The following is a 23,609-nucleotide window of genomic DNA, read 5'->3' as shown; positions in this document are numbered from 1 at the left end:
ACGTGGAGGTGGTGTTATGAGGGGCCGTGGGGGCTGCACTGAGGGGCAACGGGGCGGGGGGGTGCCTGGGGCGGAGAGGAAGTATCCGGAGCAACATGGCCTGTCCCCGGTGGCCGAATCCAGCACTGAGGAGTCCGGTCCAGAGTGTGTGAGAAGGTGAGAGAAGAGAGGAGAGCAGTGCTGGTGTTGCACCTTGCCGGGGCCAGGCCTCCGTTGCTCCAGCTGCCTGGAGTCCAGAGCAGCATTTTCTTGTCGGAAGAGTGACCTGCATCGCGCCCGGTGCCCATGGGCCAGAGTGGGGCTGTAACAGTGTTCCCATCGGCTCTCCAGCCCCACAGCTGCTCTCGGGGAACGCAGTAGCATCTAGATGATAGGCAAGAGTGAAAGCATGTTCTCCCCTCCACACACACAAAAATGCAAAGTTAATAGGCTGCAAGAATGAAAAAAAAAAAAACCCAAACAACAACAACAACAACAAAACCCAAGACCCCAAACCTCTAAACACTGTCAACTGATGCTTCGGACACAGAAGGGGGAAAATTGTGTTTGAATCAGGGCTGCAAGACAGACTGAACCCCTTCTAGCCTTTCCCATCATTTGCTAGCAGGAGCCTTCAGGGGGAGAGGACTCTAGTCCTGGATGAGTTGTGCTTCCCAAACAAAAGCTTTCACCACCCTCGCACTATACAGAAGGCACACTTCCTTGGCCATCAGTGTTTCACAACACTTTGTGTTGGAAATGCGTGTTTTGAATTGGCCTTTGCAGGCAGGTGGGCAAGAGCAGGAAGTTTCTGGATCTTAATAGGTCCATTGCTTAGACAGGCAGAACAAGGGTAGTTCAACTTTAAATAAATTTAGACAGCTGTTGCACAGGGGCTTTTTGAGCTGGAAGAGGGCTGGCCTTCTGTGGATTTATGTCCTTTGTTCCTGCAATCCCTTCATCCCAACCAGCCCCTTCAGCCCCTTAGTCAAGAAGCACTATTGCTGACTGGCAGCAGCTGGATACTCAAACATCTGAACTTTGACTTTCTTTCCTGCCTCAATTATTCAAACAACTGATTCACGAGAACCTCAGTTGTCTCCAAAATGCTTACCCCTCTTCAAATTTTAAATAAAACTGCCCAACAGGCCTAAGTTACATGGGTTAAAAAAACCCAAACAAACCAAAACTAAGAGGTTTTCCTTTAGTAAGCAGAACAGTAGAAATCTCAGTTGCTTAGTAAATGTCACCTGCTTCAGATGCTTTACCAGCATCATGGACAACACTTAGTTGGTACTGTATCTGTCCAACTGTGATTTAGGAATACTCTTCAAGCAACTATCTGTTGAACTTCTTGGAGAATATTTTACTTAAAAAGTAAAAAAAAAACCAAAACCCAATTAAGTCTCTGTGCACATTTGTGAAATGCAACCCTTCTAAAAAAAAATCTGCTATTCTATAGGTACAAAACAATGAATTGGGGAAAATTGAGGAAACTAGGAAAAAGGAGCAGAAAACCTGACTATATACATATCCAAACTGCAAGGAATCAAAGATATACTGCTGATTCATGGAGATATGATTAAAAAGACTTAGAATGATCACACTTTTAAAGGCAAGTCAGCAGATCTCCCTGAAGAAGAAAAGGACAGAAAGATTCTGCAGGAAGCAACACTGAGAACAGCTGTGAAATCACATTTTCCAATCTTCACTGTCAAATAAGAGACCAGAATATACCAGCTAGGCTCTGCAGTGCTAGGGACACATCTCAGTTCTATGAAATCTAATTTCTTAGAATCTGGATTTGAGTAGGAGCCTTGCATTTTCAGTTCTTTTGGTTTCTTTTCCTGTTGCCATCCCTTCCCAACACCTCCAGTACTCAAAACCACCACGCAGAAAAATACAGCAATGACCTCAAAGGGCTGATGTACAACGGGTGCTCCAAAGATATTTCATGGAGATAGAGGAGAAATTAAGAACATCTAGAGAGATAAGAGAGGAACTGCATTAGAAAGTGGTTGCATCCTAAGCAGGCAGGCAAAGAAACATGATAAAGGATCAACTGGAACTCCAAAAACCCTTCTATAAAGCGAAGACCACAACTGAGATGCAGAAGCTGAAACTGAACTGCCAAATGTAGCATCTTTACTATAATTCAGATGCTTATAAAATAAACCCAACACAACTATTTTCTTGACAATAAGGGAAATAACTATGCATTGGTTTCACTGAATTTCACCATAAACCAACTGCACAGGAAGAAAAAAAAGGACGACATCTCCACCCCAAACAAACAAGTTTTAAAAAGGTTTTCAGTTTGTTGTTTTTTTTTTTTTTTAATAAATGTGCTTTGTTCACAAAAAGTAGTGACATAAAGACAACAGAAATGCAAATACACATTTTTTTCCTTTTCCTCTCCAGCACCTTAAGAACGAGATCTCTTGCACAGTCATAATTTTCAAATATTTAATAACCTAGAACATTCTTTTTGCACCAAAGCCAAATATCCAACAACTCCCGATATCACCACTTTATTGTTCAGGGAGGTATAAGTATTTATGTAAATCCCACTTTCCTCCTCTACCATAATCTACTGTCCCTTGTAAAAAAAAAAAAATAAAAAAGAACACTTCAGGTATTTAGAATGAGCAGCAAGAAAACCAAGCTGTTATGAATCTCAGGTCCCTAAACCACAAATACAATGGTGTCACCAACCTGCCAAAAAGGCTTAAACTTTAATGTTAATATTTTAAACTACTTTGGAGAGATAAATCCTGGTCTGAATTGCTTTTTTGTATGAATCACAAACCAATTTACATTAACCGATGCCAACATATATGTTAGCTGGTATAACTTTTTTTTTCTTTAAAAGAAGTATCATTAAAATGTTAGGTACACTTTGAAGTATGCACAGATTAAGTTTCCATAAACAGCTGAATTTATAGCACCAATATTTTAGCTTTAACATGAGCACTGCTGGAGTCAGTGGTTAACTGGGAAGAAGAAAGGCTCTGAATGACAAACATTTTAGTGAAAGTGAAGTGGTAAATCATTAGATGCAAATACTGACTTATAGCCAATTTTGAAGCCATTCTGTATTTCATTAGAGAAGTATTCTCTGTAAAAAAAAAAAATAATTTAAAAGTCAACCATGTACTTGTATGTCTAAACTTTTTTTTTTTAACACATCAGAATATAATTGCTTAGTTTGTGTATAACTATATAATTCAGATTAAATAACAAATTTGGATCAGGTATTAGGGGATGCTTTAAATTTAAGAATTGAGACACAAAAAGCTTACGTTAAAGAATAAAGTATTGCAGTCCCGTTCATGTTTGAGTGTAAGCAGGACCAACGCAGGATGATTCTTTGTAGGAAACAGTATAAAACAGGTAGGTCAAACTGTGACACTTTCAGTGCAAAACTTCAATGGAAGGGGTAAGTTTCATTTTTGTAGCAACCACTGTAAATTCCACACTACAATTTCAGTTTATCTGGTAACTTCTGTACTATAAATACAACTTGGTAGGTTAATGTGGTGTAAGGTATATTTCATTACAACCACCTGTGAAACTATATATTAGTATTTTCTACCATGTTGCTGAAGTCAGGCTTAAAACCATGATGTGGCACACAGTTCAAATCATTTATTATTAGGCACTTACATATAGATTTAAAAGCCTAAGATTCAAATCTGAAAATTCTGGCCATTATTTTTAAATGGAGGGAAATCTAAGCAAAACTAATACTGAATCCTCAATTTTTACCACTGAACAGAATTGTTTTTTCCTGCAAAGACTCACAAATTCATTATACAAGTTAAAAAACTTAATAGATGTAAAACACTTCTGTTCCATCTCCTTACAGTGCAGACCTGTTTTCAGACAGCTATAGAGTTTTTATTTAACTAAACAGAAGATTTTTGGGTCCAAATAAGCAAACAAATAGTCTATGTTAACTTCACTCATGTGGTCTGAATACACGCTTTTGTGCAAATATGTGTATCCTTGAAAAACATGTGTAATTATGTTCCTTTTTACAAAATCAGTCTGTAGTTACTGTATAACTTGGGAGGTCTACAAGTAAGGACAATTAAAGAAAGAGTTGTTTGTTTTTAAAATGCACAAATAATTTACTTTAAAACATGACAAAACCCACCCTGTCCCCCCAAAAACACAGTTTGAAGAGAATACAGAACACCATAATTGGGGAAATACTGATATATGTTAGTGCTTGTACACTCAAAATTGCAAAGCCATGTTCCATCTTTGAAGTGAAACATAACTGTCTAGACGTACCATACTCCTCGGGGGGGGGAGAATAACCTCTTCAGAAATCTCATGTCTAACTACTATTTATGCAATGAAATTACACAGTATGTATAACTATGGATGAATATATTCCAGTGTTTTGGTGTTAATCTTGATTTGGTGTTATCTCAAGAGGGCTGCAATAAACATAAAATCAAATGTGCAAGCATTATATGTTCTCCAGCCCAGGCTTAACCAGAGTGAAACAAATTTTGGAAGAAAGCTTTGTTCCATAATTAAGAAGGGACATGGGTAACCAAGTGTCTTAACCTATCTGCACATTTAATTAAAGTGCAAATTATTTCTTCCTACATATACTTCTCAGAAGCCCACCAACTCCAGTGCCTTAAGCTCAACCACATTGAGTTAAAATATAGAAACAACATTTAGCAAATTAAATAGAATTCACACTTCACAGCACTAAAGAAAAGAATGGTACCTTTCTGAAAAAAATTAGTGATACAAATCTAAAGAAAGTAACAGCAATTTATGCTATGACATGAGTCATTTGCATAAAACTTGTATTTTTTCCACTTTCATACAAGAATAAATTTTAAAATTCAAAAGTAGAAAAAAATAGCAAACTCTGTAAACCTTTGCATTTTCTTTATGCAAACCATTTTTGTGTGTTGAGCCCATGTTAGTATAGCAAAATTAGTTAAGCAAGAGGTTTGACTGAAAGGGCATTTCAGCAACTACATTAACTTAGAAGCAATATAGGATCTTCTAGCTCATAGAAAGGAATTGAACTAGACTGGCTTTCTCCAGAGTCTGAGTCATAAGGAGCATCAGGTAGCTCCATAAAACCGTAAGCTAGCTGTTCATCTTCTGTGTCTGATCGAACATAGCAGGAAGTGTTGGAATACTCCTCATCCTCTATACTGTTGAAATCCTGTGGGATATACAACATTCCTGGGTAGTTCCTGCTAACTAAGTCACTTGTTGTTTGCAGGGAAGTTTTCCTAAATGCCATCAGGTGCATGTGAGAGAACTTAGAATACTTGAAGCGTTTAAAACCCAAGGACTCTATGGCAATTTTCCAGCTTTTCATCATCATAGCCCGGCGATTCTGATGAGATGAATCAGGAGTTATTACAAGCAATAAGCCATTTAATACGAGAAGTTCATGTGCCTTCTTGCAGCATATCCATCGTTGATAGGGTGATGGAAAGTAAGAAAGGAGGAGTGAGAAGACGACAACATGAAACAGTTCTCCAGGTAGAGAATCAATGGGATTTTTCAGTTGCTTAAGAAAGGCATCTATAGCATCTTGTGCCAGTTGGAGAGGTTGCTGAATTTGAAGATTTAAGAAGTCACATTTGTATACGCTCTGGTGGAATAAGAAAAACAGAAAAAGCCAAACAAACATCAAGATTAGTTTAAAGAACAATTAGAATTCAAACCTACAGAACAATCAATGATAACCTTTTCATTCCCTTGAGGAAAATTCAAGCCTGCTGAACATCTGCCCTTGTTATTAAATCAAACACTCTAAAACAACAATTTAAAAACAATGCATATTTCCAGCTTTCACAGTTGCAAAGAAAAATTTTAGATGTGCAGTAATTTAGTGGAGATTTGATAGCTGAGAACCGTTCATTTAAAAAAAAAAATTAGCCTGAATAGAACGGTGTCAAATCAACTATCTCAAATTATTTTGAAAGAACTCAGATAAGCCTACATTGCTTTTGTTTCTCCAGATGCTGGAAGCCCAAAGTATCCCCTACTGACTGCCAAAATCCCATGTTTTCCTAGTATACCATACATTGTCAAGATAGTTGCATATTACAATGTGGCAATAGCATGAAACAATGGAATTCTTAAAATTTACATCTAAATTATGTGGTGGTTTGTTTTGGTTTGTTTGGGTTTTCTTAATAAACCTGAAATCAGTAATTAGAAAGTTTGATACCTCAGTATTTCCACCAGCTCTTTAAAGAATCCAGGAAACTTAGTAGTTTGCTCACTTGGAAAAAAGTTATATTCCTTAGTGGCACAGAAACATAAATAAGTTACAGCAACGCAAGGTATGTTAGAAAGTTACAGCACACTAACTGCTTTGCAGCAGTGATGTAGGTCCATATTTTAACCTTGCTATAAATGCAAAGTGTAGCGGTACACATTTGGGCAGTTATCAATGTAAGGTAAGGGCTTTAAATTAATCTGTTGATCATTTGTGTGCTCAAGCCGTCGAAGACTGGAAATGATACCACAATACAACATACAGATGACTAAGTTCTTAATATCCTTAATCACAGAGCACTCAAAACATAAGAGTAGCAGTATGCTATTCACTACGTTTAAGTTTTGACACTTTATATTCATCAAAACCTGGGCTGACTTCTCTGATAAAAAAAGGTATTAAGATACAAGGCTTCAACATGATAGCAACAAAAATTTTTATTAATGCCTACAGAATGTGTAGTGAACAGCAGATTTCTAAACAGGCAAGTGAACATGAAAGCAGAGACAAAACATTCTGTGGAGCACATCTGAAAGGTGGAGTTAGATCTGTTGCATTTTCATACTGCAAAAATATTTATAGTGTGTTTTATGAAACAATATTCAAAAAAGAGATCACCAGAACACTATTGTAAAGGTATTCATAAAGCAACTGATATGCACAATTATTTCCAAGTAGAAGAGAACATTATTTCTGTTTACATAAAATCAAATTCTCTTCCGAGAATATGCAGTAAATTAGAAAAAATAATCAATGTTCAAAAAAAAAAAGAACCACCTGTGATTCATTTTTCAGTAGCTTTAATGTTGGCCTCCAATTTGCAAAAATCAAGAGAGACACTTGCATTATGTGGCTATAATCATGAAATTTTAATTGCAACCATTATACCTGCAGGTCTATATTCTGCTTCCTTGTAATATTTAGAACAGGAAATTAACAGTAGTAATTTCATGATATCCTCTAATAAATTTTAAAATAAAGAAATGCTTTGAAGAATAATTGTTCAGAGTAAGTCTTGCTTCTAAGTATAGTTAGCATGTTAAAGTTAGAGGTTATACATACACAGTTGAAAAAACAATTTAGAGTGCAAGTATTTCTCAGTAGTGGAAAAATATTCATAAACCATGATGCAGAAATAATCTTAAAGAATTTCAGGACTACAGTATGTTTCGAGTGGAATTTGATCTCTGCAGGCAGTTTTAGGACAAAAATGCTGCTAAACTGGAGATTGCTACTGAACTCTAGATATACAAGTCTTCAACTGATGTTAAAGTCCTTCTAGACACTGTAACAGCAAACAGTCATATTTCAGTGCATCCACTGACATTTAAGAACACAATCCTACTTGTATTTTCAAATTTTTAATTCCAGTACTCTTCCAGCCTCTTTTTTTGTCTCAGACTATATTTATTCCAATACGACACCATGTTTCCCAGGAGTATGAAATTATATTCAGATCTTCCCAAAGTGGAGACTCTCCCTTCATTCCAATTTTGCCCTTTTTTTTTTTTTAAAGTGTAAACAAATTAAACTCCTCCATGAAAATAACCACTGCTAATTATACTCCAGAATATCTGTGTTACAAGCAAAATGTTTGAAGGAATGGCCAAAAACACCAAGTCAAGAAGAAACCTGCTCTGCTTACCCCATCTCAATTCCCTCTTCCTAGTTTGTAATACCTGCATGTTTCCTTCAGCATACCTTACACCAAGACACTGAAAGTGATGAGTGAACAATGCCTAATCAAAAAGAACACCAATCTTTTCTTGGTGCAGACCCACCCCAATCAAAACACAAACCCAGATTACCATATCCCCATTATATTCCCATATTCATATCTCTACAGTTCACATTTTCAGAATCTGTATGTTTCGGAGTGAACAGTTTGAAGACACTGATTTTTTTATTATATAACTAACATTTCAGTTCCTCTCCTATTTTTTCCACAAGTACATCCTTCTTATTCCTCAAGTTAGCTGAAGTATTTTACTCAACTACTTGGTCTATATCCAAAGCATTTCTATAAGCAGAAAGTGTATTAACCTATTTTTATTAATAAAGAAGGAATTATTTAACCCTCTATTCAATATTATTCAAGAAACTGACTTCCTAAGAAGCCTCTATTCTTCAATGTATTTCAAAAAGTATTTTGGTATCTTATCTAAAAGATCTGCTAAATCAGAAGATTTTACCAGTTCTTCTATTTTCAGCTTCTACCACTAAGTTATCAGATCCATTTCTCAGATCAGACAATGACATTAACTACCATAAGAACCCTCTGGCTGTTATTCTGAAGTCTTAAATCAGAGCAGGCAACTGCTGGCCTAAAAATGAATTTATTCAGGAGGTTATGGTGCTGATACAGCTCAAAGTAGAGTAATCTTGAATATATCAGGGCTTATTAATTCTGTTTTGGAGGTGGCCCTAAGCTTATTCCAGCAGATGAGTTTGATTGCACAAATTGTACTCCATGTCACTTCAAGGACACTTGCTAGCTAGTGTGCATGGTGTCCTGAACACACCAAAGTATCTAAGAGGACGGAAGTAAGACAAGCTGGTGAGCCCAAGACAGGCCACACAGTAACTATGTTGATCTGTACAGTAGCACTCCATGGAGTTCCTATCATCAAGCTGTATTATTAACTGTGTCAGATGACAAGAAATCAACTATGTTATCGTTCCCTTGTACTAGGGGAGAACCTGAAGTACTGGTTAGTACACAGAAATTGCAGCTACCTGACTACTCCCTCTCCTGTTTTCTGGCCCAGATTACTCATGTTCCTCCATTACATCCACAGAAGTAACCTTTCTGGGACTCTTCCAATAATGGTTTTGGTCGCTGTACATTTAAATTGATTTTCATGAGAACAGAAGTAATTTTCTTATGAAAACAGCATGATAAACTAGATAGCAAAATATTAACTATCCATACCTCAAAATTAATTGTTAGATTCAGCTCATGTAACTTCAGGTGCCTAGGCTCCCATTCTTCAAATTAGGCAAGATGGAGCCCACTCAAAGTTTCTTTGTGTTTTAGATGAAACTAACATTGAATTGCTTTAAAAAGCAATTTATCAGACTCAGATTTTTTTCAATAATATCTTTCATATCTCTAAGCATATACACAAAAATATAAGTTACGTGTTAGGGGACTAAACCCGGTGACCACAACAAAATACCATGCATTTAGCATGTAAACCACACTACAGCAAATAAGAGAACATTACTTTCAAGTTAACTGTATTATTGTACTTGTACACTTCTTCTCACCTCTCCACTTCTAGAGAGGGTTACCTTAGGCCACTGATTTTAATAGAGCCTGATTTTAAACTGTAAGTGGTCAAGATGTGTATGGTCAAAGGTTTTTCTGCTTTCTATCAGAAATGCATTCCTTTCTGTATCTTTTAATTTTCATTCCACTTGGTCATTTTGCTTGGTTGATAAATGCTTTTAGGACTGACAAAAGTTGGTCAAGAGCAGAAGACAGAAAGAACATATGATTACAGAAGAATTAATGCATTGGAGAACCTTACTACCTAGAGAAAATGAAGCAATTTACCCCAAAAGTGCTGATAAATTTGTCCTTGGGATTGTAAAGTTCAATAATACGTGTAGCACTAAGCTGAAAATCCCCCTTACAGTGCACTTCTGGTTACTAAAACTCCCCAGAAAAACTCACCAAGTACAGTCACTAATCATTTCCTTCTGTCAGTGAATGCAGCTTCCAAGAGGTTCATGCCTAAGCATAAGCCTACTCAATTTTTATTTATGCCTTTTAAGATGCAAGGACTCATCTGAAATGCCATTAAAAGATGGCTACTAAAATTTTCCAATTTTAAGATTTACAACTGCATTAGAAAGGCATAACTCTTGAAAAAATTAGATTTTTAAAACAACACACAACTACAGTTTAGAGCCTGTTTATGGGAAAGGATGTAGTAGCAGGGCCACAGTTCCTTTTAAAGCACAGATATTTAAGATACATACTTAAGAATTAAACAGACTTTTTTAGTCATTTTGAAGCATTCTAAAATATCTGAGAATCAAATTTATATTAAATTCAGCAAACATTACATACCTCAACAGCTGGAACAATATCTATGCCAACTGTCAGAAATTCTTCAAACTTCAGAAATGGATTAAAGCAGCTACCAACATCAAGTAATCTGATCTTCCCCAAGGAATGAAGCAACCTAAGAAGCAGCAAGAATTCAGTTTTATCAAATGTTACTTTTGATATACTGTACTACAATTTCAGATAGCTAATGCAAAAAATTTCTCATAGAACACCACAGTAGTGACTAATAGAAGTGAATGCCTTACTTGAATTGCTGAGATACCTAAAGAACCAAGCTGCATCAGTAAAGCAGATGATCCTCAAGCAGAAGAGTTTATGTTCAGAGCAGCTATAATACTATTAACTTGTGTAATTGTAGTAAGAAACTAAAAGGGCAACTTATGTGTCCACTAGGCAGGCTTTCTCTATTGCTTTGTGTTTTCCACTTACCTTTTTGTAGTATTTATTGGTGTTGAAGTCACAAGTCAGAGTTAAAATTTCAGGAGTTTAAAAAACTAACAACACTCCAGGACCTACCTACTTGTCAGTCCCATTTTAAAGGGCATCTGAAGTCAGGTGCCATAATTGGTTTAATAAAGACAAGAGAACACATAATAGTATTCCAAGGTAAACAAACAAACAAAATCTAAAAATGAAAGCATTTAGTTATTCCCTGCAAAAATTTTAAAATATTTTATTTGCTTTATATTAGCTAATATTTTTTTAAATGCTGAAGGTTCACTCCAATTCTATTTTCAATGGATGCTGTGAAAGAGTTAAATCAGTCCATGCAGAGCTACAAACTCAAGTTGTAGGGAAGTTATTCTAAACATCTAAATGAACTGAAGTATTCCCTCAAAACTACTTGGGAAAAAAAAAGTCTATTCCATGTCATGCAATCAGTTTTCTTTTGGAGTATCCAAAAGCTTTTTAATGAGAAATAGTCAAAAATAGCCATCTGGTTTAGGAAAGAGAGTCCTAATCACACTACTTCTGAAGTAGTCAAAAATGAAGATTTATCCCACAAGAATTCTGGAGAACATTTTAGTAAGCCAAAAATCTACCTCCTTATCTGCTACTGTGTGATGACCCTACTATTCAAGATGGAATTATAGATTAGAAGGCCAATGGCTGTAATGCTAAACACTTAACTACTGAACAACAAAAGGTGAATGATTAAAAAAAGGGGGGGGGGAAGGATTAACTTGAGAAATCATGACTTACTGCTTGGACTGGTAGAAAGAGGTTGACAGACTGCTGAGGACACCTTAATACTTTAGTTCCAGAATGCTGCAGAGATGCACATATACCCTTCCAAAAAGTCATGGGAAATGGAAAGAAAAAAAACCAAACCACCACAAAATAACCCCACTCAAACAAAAAAAACTACCACACTGAATGACTGGCCCATCATCTTCTCAACCAGCTTCCAGAACTTCCTGGGGTAAAAAAAGCTGGAGGAGTCGGAGATCAGAAAGAAAATAGCAGACTAAAGAAACAAAGAGAGGACATACTTGTACTGTCTAGTGGAAGCTCCCATTATAGCACAGCAGAAGATATGCTAGAGGCTGGCAGATGAGATTTGCCTTTTCTTGGGAAGCTCTGACGTCATCTGTGACCAACTGCAAAACCAGTCTGAAATGCCTTTATGAAGATAAAGACGTCATTGCTCTTTTCTTTAAGTTAAATATATAGTTTAAAAAAGAAAAGAAAAGATGATGCCTGGCAACTTCTGAGGATAGTGACTGCTGCCTTACCTCTGAAAGCGTTCTTATCTTCCAAAGGATTATCTGCTTGACCAATGCCTAGAGGAACATTTGCAGTCTTCAAGATTGCAACCACAGGCATTTTCTTCATGACTAAGGCAGCTACCAGTATATAACATGTAGCATCAGATAAGATCAATGCACCTGTACAGAAGTACTGGCAGTCAGCTATCTCGTTGTCATTTAAAGGTTTTTTGCCTCATCCTGGCACTTAGTTTGTGTCACCTGATAGGCTATCCCTCTTAAAAGAATTAGAATTTGAATGTTGCACTCCGTTATCACTAATATCAAGGACTCAGCTGTTGAATACATCCTACAATCAAAGACTGTTCTTTAGTTTTTTATTTTCCTTGCATTCTGAATTTGGAGGCACCTGCTGTTTATTCTTTCTTTGCAACTGCAACAAACCAGTAAATGCTGGAGTTAAACAATTCTGTTCAAGTCCACTAGTACAGACTTTACATCCGCCTGTTCTCTAAAACACAACTTGATGAGTGCATCCACATACAAAAAAAAGAAAATATACAGCACCACTAGCACCCAACAGTTTGAGCTCTTTCTATCAGATCATGCACAGGGCTGCATCTAAAAATTTCCATCATGATTTGCAAGATCTTAGAATACCCAAAACCCATCAATAAAGGCAAACAAACGTGAACTCACAGCTTTCACAGGGAGGAGAACGATAACTTTCCAGCAAGCAAATGTTTCTTTTTGCTTCAAGTTTCTGGAGCCAATTCCAATTGGCATCTCCAAAATATCATTTGTCATCTTTCTGGGAAAGATTCAGCCCTAGAGAGACAGATAACTGCAAAAACTTTCAGAAACAGATCTGCAGGGCCAATGGAGTCCAACAAAGCCATGGTTGTACTCACAGCAACAACAAAGTAGTAAGGAATACTGCAGAAAAAAATATCTTTAAGCAGCAATAAAGAGATCTGGGCTCTCTGTGCTCCTCCTAAACTCCCAGTGATCTACCACAGAGAGGATGCTGGAGAACCAAGAGAAGATTTCTTGTTGCATTCAGCAGTATAATAATGCAAAGTTTAAGGATTTTGCTACTACATGGAATAGAAGATATCCAGGGGATACTTCTGTCAAAATATCAGCATCACTGAGGCAAATAGTGCAACAATTATCTTAAATTTAAAACCGCACACATTACCAGGCTACCCTGTAAGTCAGTCAGTGCCGAGTGAGATTTCAGAATGAAGATGATAGCAACAATTTTTTTCCCAGCTTGGATGCCAATCACAATGTAATCTGTACAACAGGAATTTGAATACTGCAGAGGGACCGCTCAGATCCTAGTGGCCATAAATCACAAACACGGGCTGAAGTCTTTTTCCACATAAGGCTAGTATGACATTTCTCAGACCAACACGTCTCCTTGTCTAGCAAATGGAAACACTAATGGCAGATTCTCTCTCATTCAAACACAAAAACATATGTCTGTATGTATGCTTGCATTCTACATAAGTGTCCAATGGTAACAGCAAAAGAATAGAAGACACATGAGACCACAGGAAACAAAAGTGGTAACATGACTCTATAGTGCAGAGAAAACTTCCCATAAAGAAGAGTGACAGCCTCTAGAGATCTTAACATTTTCCATTTAAAGTGTTCAATGAAATACTTGTACAGATTAAAATTAATCAGCACAACCCTCTAATCTCCAAGAGAGACCACTTCACTTATGGTAGAGTGAAAAATCACTGTGATATATTCTGTCTTCCTCTCTTACAAAACCTGCATTATTGGCTGCAGCATTATTTTTCACTGGGTGAAGGGGGACACAACTTCAGACTACTACAGCATTGGGGCACACTTCTGGAAAGCTACAACTCCAGATTCCAAACTGAGCAGAAGCCAGAAACACTCTTCTACACTAACAGACAACAGATCTAAGATCATTTGATACAGGGCAAATTCACTGATAGGCATGTCACATCCAAGGACCTTTGTAGACTAAGTTCAATGCAAATGTACTTTGAAACCATAAAAGTAGGAGAGATTCAGATGCTCACTTGTGTCTTGACTTCCTGTTGCTTGTCAGGTTTTGCTGCCTCTCAGAACACAGGTACAATTAATCACTTAGTAGCACTTCTCAGGCTGCCAGTTATCAGTAGCAACAGGACCCTAGTTAGGTGCTTGAAATCATTTTGAAGCTCTTCAGAAGCACTTAGGTTCGTCACTGAACATATACAGAGAGCACAGACCACTGATTCAGATGGTCTGAAGACTACTGGTTCAGATACCTACTTTTCCAGCACTGTAACTCTTAAGTCAGATTCCTCAGTGAGAATATAACTGTAATCTAGGTGATGATCACTGATCCAGTGAGCCAATGACTTTGTTAGAAATGTAGTCTTGCTGAATTCATTGATAATCACCCTTCAGCCCCCTGTTTCCTAATGATTTTCAGTCAAGGCAACATTAAAAGCAAGGGAAGTACTTTGCCACTGCAGGTAACCTCCAAGCACATCTTGAATCCACAGTTCTCCAATGCATTAGTGTACAGGTAGAAAAACAAAATGTGAATAGTTAAAGATCAGGAACTGGTGAAGAAGTGTACATAACTTGGGAAACGAGTGCATTTTAAATATATCCCATACTTGTTTATTTCAAGAACTTTATTAAATGGACTGCAGCTCTTGATTATTAGCCCCCTTAAAAATGCACCTATTATTCAACTGGGTCCTGTACGGGTAAGTGACATTTTCTCTTGGAAGTAGACAGAAATAGAACAGTTATATGACCATAAGGAAAGTCACTTTACCTCTGAAATTAATCACTTCGAGTGCTGATCTCCTAGGTTACAGTTTTCAATTACTCTATTATTTATCAAGGATGGGAGGGGAAAAAAAACTTCAGAAGCCTTATGCTGCTGTCAGAAGAGCAGAACAAAGCTATACATCTGGTTCTGAGGGGCCACACTGGTATGCCTGAAATCTTTTGTAACATCCATGCATAAAGATATCCAATGGGAAGGTCTAGCTTGCTGAGATACATATATCAGGAGGAGTAAGTTGTACCTTGAGACAGTCAAACCAGCACCTGAAAAGAATCCATACCAAAAAGGCTGTGATTTTTACCATTAAGGATAAAAACCAAGACTGCTTAATTTGATGGAAAAAGAAGAGGAACAATACCCAAAAAGAGAACAAAGGGGACTGATTTATTGAAGGGAGGAGCTGTTAAATAGCAGATAACAGCCGCTTTTATCTTGCAAGACTGAGCCACTTTGATGTCGAGCTTCACAACAGGTGCAGCTGTAATGTTAGAGACATAACTCATTCTGGGATGGAAGGAAGTGCTGTGGACAATACATTATTTTTCATATAGATGAAAGTAAAAAAGGACTGTTCATGTCAGTTATTTCTGAAACTCACCAAGTTTAATCTGGCAAAGAGGTGAGCAACATGAGCAAGTGGAAATGGGTTCAACGTAGCTGAGTGACTTTCTGAGTTGCAGTAAACTTTGCACTTCTGGTTCCCATGACGTTTCCTACCATTACCTTTAAGAGCTGTCTGAGTGCTTCCTACTTCTCTCAACATCTCCCAGCGTCTTTTTCACTATCTGTGGAACCTTTTATTCCTGAGCTAGCTTTGTTCTTTACCAAGCAAAGTACAGTGGCTTGCCAGTAAAGGTAACCTCAGAAAGAGCTCCTACATAAGCAACCTGTTTTTAATACTACTTGAGAGAGGATTATATATGGGAAGAACAAAATTATTGCCTTTACACTTACCAGAGTAAAACAAAAAGTCACAGGCTTAGCCATAGCTATGGACAACTCCACAACTCTTATTTGTAGCGTTACATTACCAGAATGGAGTGACAGTATTTGAACAAGTGCATGTGTGTGGGGAGGTTCCTCCATACCCCTTGTACCAAGACCTCACCAAGATTCAAAGACTTCACTAATTGATCAGTGTAGACATGGTAGAAAAGCATTTCAGGAGAAAAGTATGCTTTGTGTAATACACAATCCATTTTCATTCTGATAAACTCTGTAATTTCTTCTATAAGCCATAAAGGAAGAAATCAAATTTTGATTTCTCTGGGCAGTAACTTGGAACAGCTATGCCTTGTTGCTTTAAGATCTGTACGATACTAAAAACCTTACTACTATTTGTTGCTTACTCAGGTAAATATTATGAATCTTGCCTTTGCCAAGTATGTCTTTATGGATGTATGTATTTTTAAAGTTTTGAGAATGAAGATAAAAATCATCATCACTCACTATATTAACAAATACTTTTAAAGTTATAAATAAAAACTTCTCTATTAACTACTTTCTATACACACTAGTCAGAACAAAAGGTGAGGCTACAGACTACTGGTAGCAAGAAGAAACTCGTGTGAAGTTAGCTCCGCAATGGCCATTATAAAATCTGTACAAAGTATGAAGATAGAGCACATGCAAAGAGAGTGCTAATGCTTTATCACAACAAGGCCTCCCACTGGAAGACAAATCAACTTTAAGTAGTGTATGATCATCAAACCTATTGTTTTAAACAAACAAGTACCAACAAATTGCTATTTACAGTAATGCTAAAATTATATGTCAACAAATGCCAGCATTGTTGAGATGTTATAAGGTATTAGTATCTCATCAGCTCTTTGTGCGAAAGTGCTTGGCAGTTCTCATTAAAAACAGGTATTCATTTTGAGGCTGACTTAGCAAAATGAGCACTAAAAAGAGGAGTCGGTGGGGGAAGTCAGCTTATGAGAAGCCACTACCTTCACTTTGGAAGCATCTGTTTTGTCTTGTCATAATAGGACAACAATGGGGAAAATGTTTTAACTATTCAACTACATATGCCTTTGGGATCTTCATGCCTTTTGCAAGTTACTTTACAAACATGAGAAACCACAAAAGATGCCAGCACATAGGGACAGACACATGTGCTAATAACATTAGTAACGTGCTCGTTCCTTTCCTAACTAATACTATATCTAGCTTAAAGTAAGTGCTGATCACAGAAGACATGCTACAATAATGAGAAATCTCTCTTCACATAACAGAAAAAAACACTATTGCAGACAGTTGTAGGAACTGTTCCATAAAGAATATGAAGCAAGTCATAAGTGTAACATTTAATGATAATATGCTTATGCATTCATTATTCCATTATACTTGCAAAATATGAAATTCTTTCCATCACACATGGAATAGCCACAGACATGACCCATGTTATTTAGGAAAAAAAGGAGGGTGGGACAGTAACTGAAATAGAGCTACTCCTGAATGCCAAAAATAAAATTCTTACTTGAGTGAAGGTCAAAAACAAAATTAAAACTGTTGTTCGGAAAATACCTCAAGGATACTACAACTTCTGCAGAGCCAGTCATCAGAAAGCTAGCACATTTAAAATTAAGGGTTATAATTCAAAATTGCTTTTGAAGTGTATAATTGGAATCAAGAGTTTCTCTGCAATTATTTATGAAGAGAAAGTTTTAAGTACTCCGATATTTACATTTGGCACTTAGTACTTACATAAGCAATTGACTTTTCAACAATGCTGAACAGCCATTAGATTCTAACTTAATTAACGTCTCCCTTATTTCACCTCAAGGTTTAATATAAATTGCATTGCACACCAATGACATACAAAAGTGAAATTGCTCTAACACTTAAATGAAGATGACTAAGTTGTCACTCTCAGGCAATTTTTTTATGGCATCCACCAAAATATACTACAACATAAATATTTATTGAAACATGTATATATGTTCACATGAAAATGCCCTTTCTTAACTATTAAAAATACATCAGACTGATCTAATATTTTAGAGGGAAAAAACGTCCAGGTAAGTCTTATCACGCACAGAAGGGAAAAAAAAGTCCGGAAAACAAGTAAAACTTACTCTTCTGTTACAGCTTCATGATTTGTCAAGCCAAAGTTTGGCAAGGGATCTTCAATCTTGGGAGCCTGGGGAACATTTAAAGCTGGAGTGGTCTTGGAAGCAAGAAGTGCTCTTTTTTCATCTTTCTCAAGTGCTTTTTTTTTCCCACCGTTCTGAAAATATTCTCTGCATACACTGAGAAAACAAAAAGAAAAATTCCCCAGAAAAACAGAATGCTATTTTTGGTCATTACTATAGATAAGACACAAGACAGAGGTTTAAAAGACACAAGTGCTGTCAGCTTTTAAACAAATCTGCGTTTTACTGCAACTTCGGTAAGTCAGCTTTAGGAAAGATGTGATACACCCAAAGACACACTTGAAGTCGATTGGTGTTTTATTTCCAGAAACTAGGCCGTAAGTCACAGTTGAATAAACAGATTCAAAATAGTTTTATCTGGATAGACTTTTAGAGCAAGACAGCAGAAGTCTTGTCAGAACATCACCAGAGGGTAAACTTCAGCTGTCACCTGAGCACCACAGTTCTCCACTAAGGTGCAAACAGTTATTAACTAGCTCCCCATAAATGCAGGGGCTTTTGAAACATCTGTGTCTTGCAAGGCACATAATGTGGGGGAAAAGAAACATAATCCAGGCTTATGGGCTAGCTTACATACACCAGTTTTTAGTTTTAATTGAATTTGCCTGGGGTGTTTTTTGGTTTTAAGTAACAGATATCTGCAGCAGCTGTATTATTGTGGAAGACTTATTTTAACTTTCAATTTTTCCCTATACTTAACTATTTTACTAATAGGAACCAGAACAAAATAATCTGTTCATACTCAAACAGAAATGTTAACCTGTTTAAAGGAATGAATGTTATCAAAAAAGTTAAACTGTACCTGTATACTTCAACCAGTAGTCACCATTAATGCTTGCTTCTTGTACACTATGTTCGAGAATAACTGAATTTTGTCCACAAAGTAAAATTGGAAACAATTTGCTGCTGTGAAATTAAAAAGCCTGACTCACCCGGCACAAAGCAGTATTTTTAATTAGATATGCTAGCCAAGTATTTGCATGGAAAGTTTAACAGAAATAGTACTTGTTTGAATGATGTTTTCATAACAACCCATTTTTATGATGCTTTCTTGAAACTCACTCAGTTTTCCTCTAACAAAGCTGCAGACTTTTGAAGGAAACATTCCAGAAAACATAAATTCAGGTGTAGTTTAATAACACCTTATACAAAGCAGGATCAAGATAACATAATATTTCACATCACAGATTCAGGAAGGGGCATGTTGGTATAATGCTGCATTAAATCACAAATAGAGACAAGGACTTGGAATACATAGGCCTTATCTAAGGGTTGGTGATATTACTGGCACCAAATATATCCAGCCCCTCCACCATATAAGATGTGAAGGAAAAAAAAAAAAAAAAATCACTGGAGTCGAGTTTCTTAAAGGGAAACATACACAATCAAAGAGGTACAGATAAAAGTCACTTTACTCCAAGCTGGTAGGAAATGAACACCTTGAATCAGTAAATATATAATTACAGTAGCACATTATGTCCAGGTTACTAATTCTGGTCGGGGGGACGGGACTTATCCTGGACACATTTCTGTGCTGACATGCTTATAGGACCTCAAGATCAGAACTGACCTGCATCTAACAAACTCAAAGCACAAGCAAGTTTTACTTGCTCAAGCAAGCCCTAGGCATTCTTGCACTAAATATAAAAGTCTAAAATGCAGACAGTAACTTTACAGCAGAAAACACAGTTATACAAGAAATAAACTCAGTAAACATTATATTTATAATCAACAAGTTTATAGTTACAATTCCTCAGTAACCAAAGCTGTTTTCAGACCAAAGAGAAGCTAGGTGGAATAAAGAAATAAAATCCACATCTTAACAGTATGGAGCAAGATCACATGCAGAAGCATGAACAGCAGTCGAGGCTGCAATACTCCCCGATATATAGACTGTGAAACCATACCAACTCCATCCATTAAAGATTGCACATATGGAAAGACCACAATTCTAAAATTAACAAAGTTAAAGTAGGAGGAGCCAGTTATTTAACTTAGCAGGAAAGATATTTAAAACATCAATAAACAAAAGCGAACCCTAGAAAAACACTTGAATTATTGCTGGTGTGCTAATAAAATTCTATACTACATTGTATTATTTGTTTATAAGCGTATGATCAATTTAGGGATTATGTCTTTCCTAACTATTTAGTTCTGTGTGTCATTTAGTCAAAGAAATGAAACTCAAAAAATATCTCTTCCCTCACCATTTATCAGCTACGTTACTACTTTTGTTAGCATCTTGCAGTCTCTTTATTTTTATTTTAAGTCTTTTTTCTCCTTATATCTCTTAAAACATCCAGAATCAATGGCAGTTTAAATAGCGTTGCACTCCCATTGATGCTGACATCTAAGTTAGAACACATCAAAGAGTTCCCAGCCTTGGGGGAATGTATTGTTTTTTCTCCTCAACTATTGATGTTATCAACTTTTTAATTCACTAGAAGCTGGTATGTTGCCCAGCTTAACACTTAACAAAGCTGTTGCACAGGAGAACCACCTACTTGTAAAGCTCCTCTTGTCACTGAGAAGCCATTTCTTTCTCATTCTTGGTATTGGTGCAAATCAGTATTTTTTCTATCCTTCTACCCCTGTCTATCATGTCAACTGAGTTCTCATAATTCTATATTCTTCTTAACTGACCTTCCTTGTCTGCACATAAGACACTATCAAAGTCAACCATGAGGAGAAGCATCTTCTACTCCTGGGTTTTTGCTGGTGAATGGAAGGGCCAGAGCCACAAGAAGGCCCAAGACTGGGTAAAATTCTTCATGTTCAGATCCCAGTCTGCATACCTGTGCAGTACCACAAGGAAGCATAAAAAAACCCCACCCAAAACAAAACCAAAACCAAATCCACCCATCCAAACAAAAAATCCCAGACAACACTGCACTTCATAACACTGAGGGCTATCTCCATTTTACGCCTTTCTGAAGTTACAATAATTCTGGCAGGATTACTGCATGTTGCCCTTTTGACTCCCGTGGCTTCAGAGGAACTGTCTGTGTACTCTCCTCATGGAACCAGACCTCCTGCCTGCCGTGGGGTAACAGTGAGCATGTGGGCACTCACTGCACAGTAGCTAACCAGAAGTAATGCACTCAGTAGTTTGCCCCATGGTAACTTGTTGATGTAGCCACATGTTTAACTTCGTAGCCATTAAAAGGCATCATTGATCACACTGTGGTTTTGAGGAGGTAGCTATATAAGACTCTACATTTAACAACTGTCTCAAGTAATGAACAGAACATCCCTTAATTATCTACAAAGAGAAATAAAATTAAGGAATCTATTTTACAATTGAGAACTGACATGGCTCCATTTTTAACTGTCATTTAAGCTTTCAGTCTTCGATGACACAATAATAGCTCTACAATTAACACACTTGTTTGTGAAGAACTGTGCAGTGTAAATGCTACCTGAGCTAACACTTGCTACAGTTTACACAAACTGTGAAATACACATTTCAGGTCTAAACTGTTTAAGTTTGCTGGCAGAGAGACAGGTGAAGTGTCCAGTTCATGTCTTGCTTTAAAAAAAAAAAAAAATCTAGGTATTTCCTCAGTGAAACTTGTTTTCCATACTTCAAATCTCAAATGGTAAACAACCTGTTCAAGTTGACCCCCCTGTTCCGCCATTTTGGGCTGGACACGTATAGGAAGTTTCAGTAAAAGCCAATATAAATACATACTCATTTGTCAATACTTTCCAGCAATGAAAGAGAAGCTTCTTTTTCAAATACAGTGACCAAAACCAAGGGTTTCAATAGAATATATAATTAAAATAAAGGAGGAGGGAATTGCCAAAGAAACACCATGGGAAATTTAAAAGCCATGAATCAGTCGGTAGTTCTTCTCATCAAGTAATAACAACCAACTAAATTAAAGCTGGTGTGCTCAGCTTTTATCATGGCAAAAAGCAGTTTCTGATAGCTGTTATCAATGCTCAAGGGTTTCAAGCAGCCAGTTTTACAGGCTAAGAACTGACACAGTCCATCTCTTTCCTTCTGCTTTATAACAAGGAAAAGGTAAGCTTGACTTATGTTCCTTACAATGCTTACTAATCAAAACCTAATATTGAAGATGAAGTTCAGTGAGGTTACAGAGAAATAACATACTTCCCTTCAGAGCTGAAGGAAAGTCTGGACTTCTCATCATGGTTTCTGTCTGCAAAACATTTCTCTCCTCCTCCCACACACTGAGGAATAAGTTTATTAATGTAAACTGACAGAGCTGCTGGCCTGAAAAAAAAAAAAAAAAGTATAAACTCTTCTACAGGTTTAACCCACCCACCCCAGAACCTCCAAAGAAATTCAAGGAAGGGAGAATTTTCCATTTCTCTTGTACACATTAATCATACCTAGAAGAGCAGAAAAATTTCCTCTGGACTGGAAAATATTTTGCTATTGTCATGCGAACCCAGCTTTAGTTTAAGGAAATCCTGTATTCAGCATAGGTGAGAGCACTAGGTTTCTCAATGTAAAGTATTATAATTTTTCATTATAATTATATTTTGTTAAATTTCAAGTTGAGAAACTTGTATACAATACGTTTTTCCATTTTGTTTTTCATATTTGGTCTCAGTTTTAGGATTTTGAGAAACACAATTAGGTCTGTAATCAGATGTTTCTCTGGTGTTGTGTCCATCCCTCCACCCCAAGCCAGCTTCTGGAGGCAATATCCTTCAATACTGGAGGATTCCAAGAACTTGAAAATAGACAGCAGTTATCATATGATCACTGCTCTAATTAGCTCTACTGTTCAAACAGATATGGTTTTGTGAGAACAAAGTATTATTTAAGAGCAAAAATGAAGACTGTCATACAAACATGACCAATGAACATTAAGTCTTTTTTCTATTTTAAATTGTTTCCTTCCTCCTGTTTACACCACCTCCCTCTTAATTCCATTCTCCTGAAAGTGAATTGCTCGACTAACTGCATTCATCAAAAAAGCTGCAAAAAAGTGTTGAAAGGACTTCAAACATTTATTCAATCTTCCAACAAGTTTGGAAGCAGCTTTACAGTTCTAGAAGAAACCTGTTATTCTCAAAGATCTTGTAAGAGATCACTTAGCCTTCTCTTCTTTTGACTACACAGCTCTGGCTTCTAGAAAAAAAAACAAAACTTTTGTGGAAAAAATTAAATATTTTTGATAATTTCTTTAGATTTATCTAATTAGATTCTTATCTAATATTTGGTATAGTTAACAACACTTAATTTTAATCCTGCTCTCAGAGTGACAATTCTTTTCTGTTTGGTCTCATTTGCGAATTTAATAAACAGACTTTATTCTAGCAGATTGCTAATGAAAATATTGATTAGTAATAGATGCAGGGACAGACACTGACAGAGTCCTTCTCAGTAAATCACATTTTTAAGATAAGCTTCTAACATCTATTCTCTGCAAGTGGTTTCCAAACAGTTCTGCACTCACCTGACATTAACTTCATCAAGACCATATTTCTTCAGTTTGCTCATGAAACAGTCAAAAGACCTTTTAAAAAAATGCAGGTCTAGACAGCGCTTTGTCATGATAGTTAGAAGTGCAGATTTTGTTCTTTGTTATTTAAAAAAATAGCCAAG

General features: G+C 36.6%; 1 protein-coding gene across 1 annotated transcript in view; it reads right to left on the bottom strand.

Annotated features, from left to right (window-relative positions):
• Positions 1-2,270: 2,270 nt before the first annotated feature.
• SAMTOR (S-adenosylmethionine sensor upstream of mTORC1) overlaps positions 2,271-23,609 on the bottom strand; it is a 37,813-nt gene continuing 16,474 nt past the window's right edge. The window contains exons 4-6 of the mRNA XM_075493732.1: positions 17,948-18,121; positions 10,332-10,446; positions 2,271-5,620 (exon numbers count right to left, since the gene is read on the bottom strand). Coding sequence (XP_075349847.1) covers positions 4,991-5,620; positions 10,332-10,446; positions 17,948-18,121 — 919 coding nt within the window. The 3' untranslated portion in view covers positions 2,271-4,990. The remainder of the gene's footprint in view (positions 5,621-10,331; positions 10,447-17,947; positions 18,122-23,609) is intronic.

Source organism: Mycteria americana, chromosome 1 (genome assembly GCF_035582795.1).
Source record: "Mycteria americana isolate JAX WOST 10 ecotype Jacksonville Zoo and Gardens chromosome 1, USCA_MyAme_1.0, whole genome shotgun sequence".
NCBI classification, from domain to species: domain Eukaryota; kingdom Metazoa; phylum Chordata; class Aves; order Ciconiiformes; family Ciconiidae; genus Mycteria; species Mycteria americana.
The sequence above is the reverse complement of the archived record's forward strand: the minus strand, read 5'-3'. Positions and strand labels throughout refer to the sequence as shown.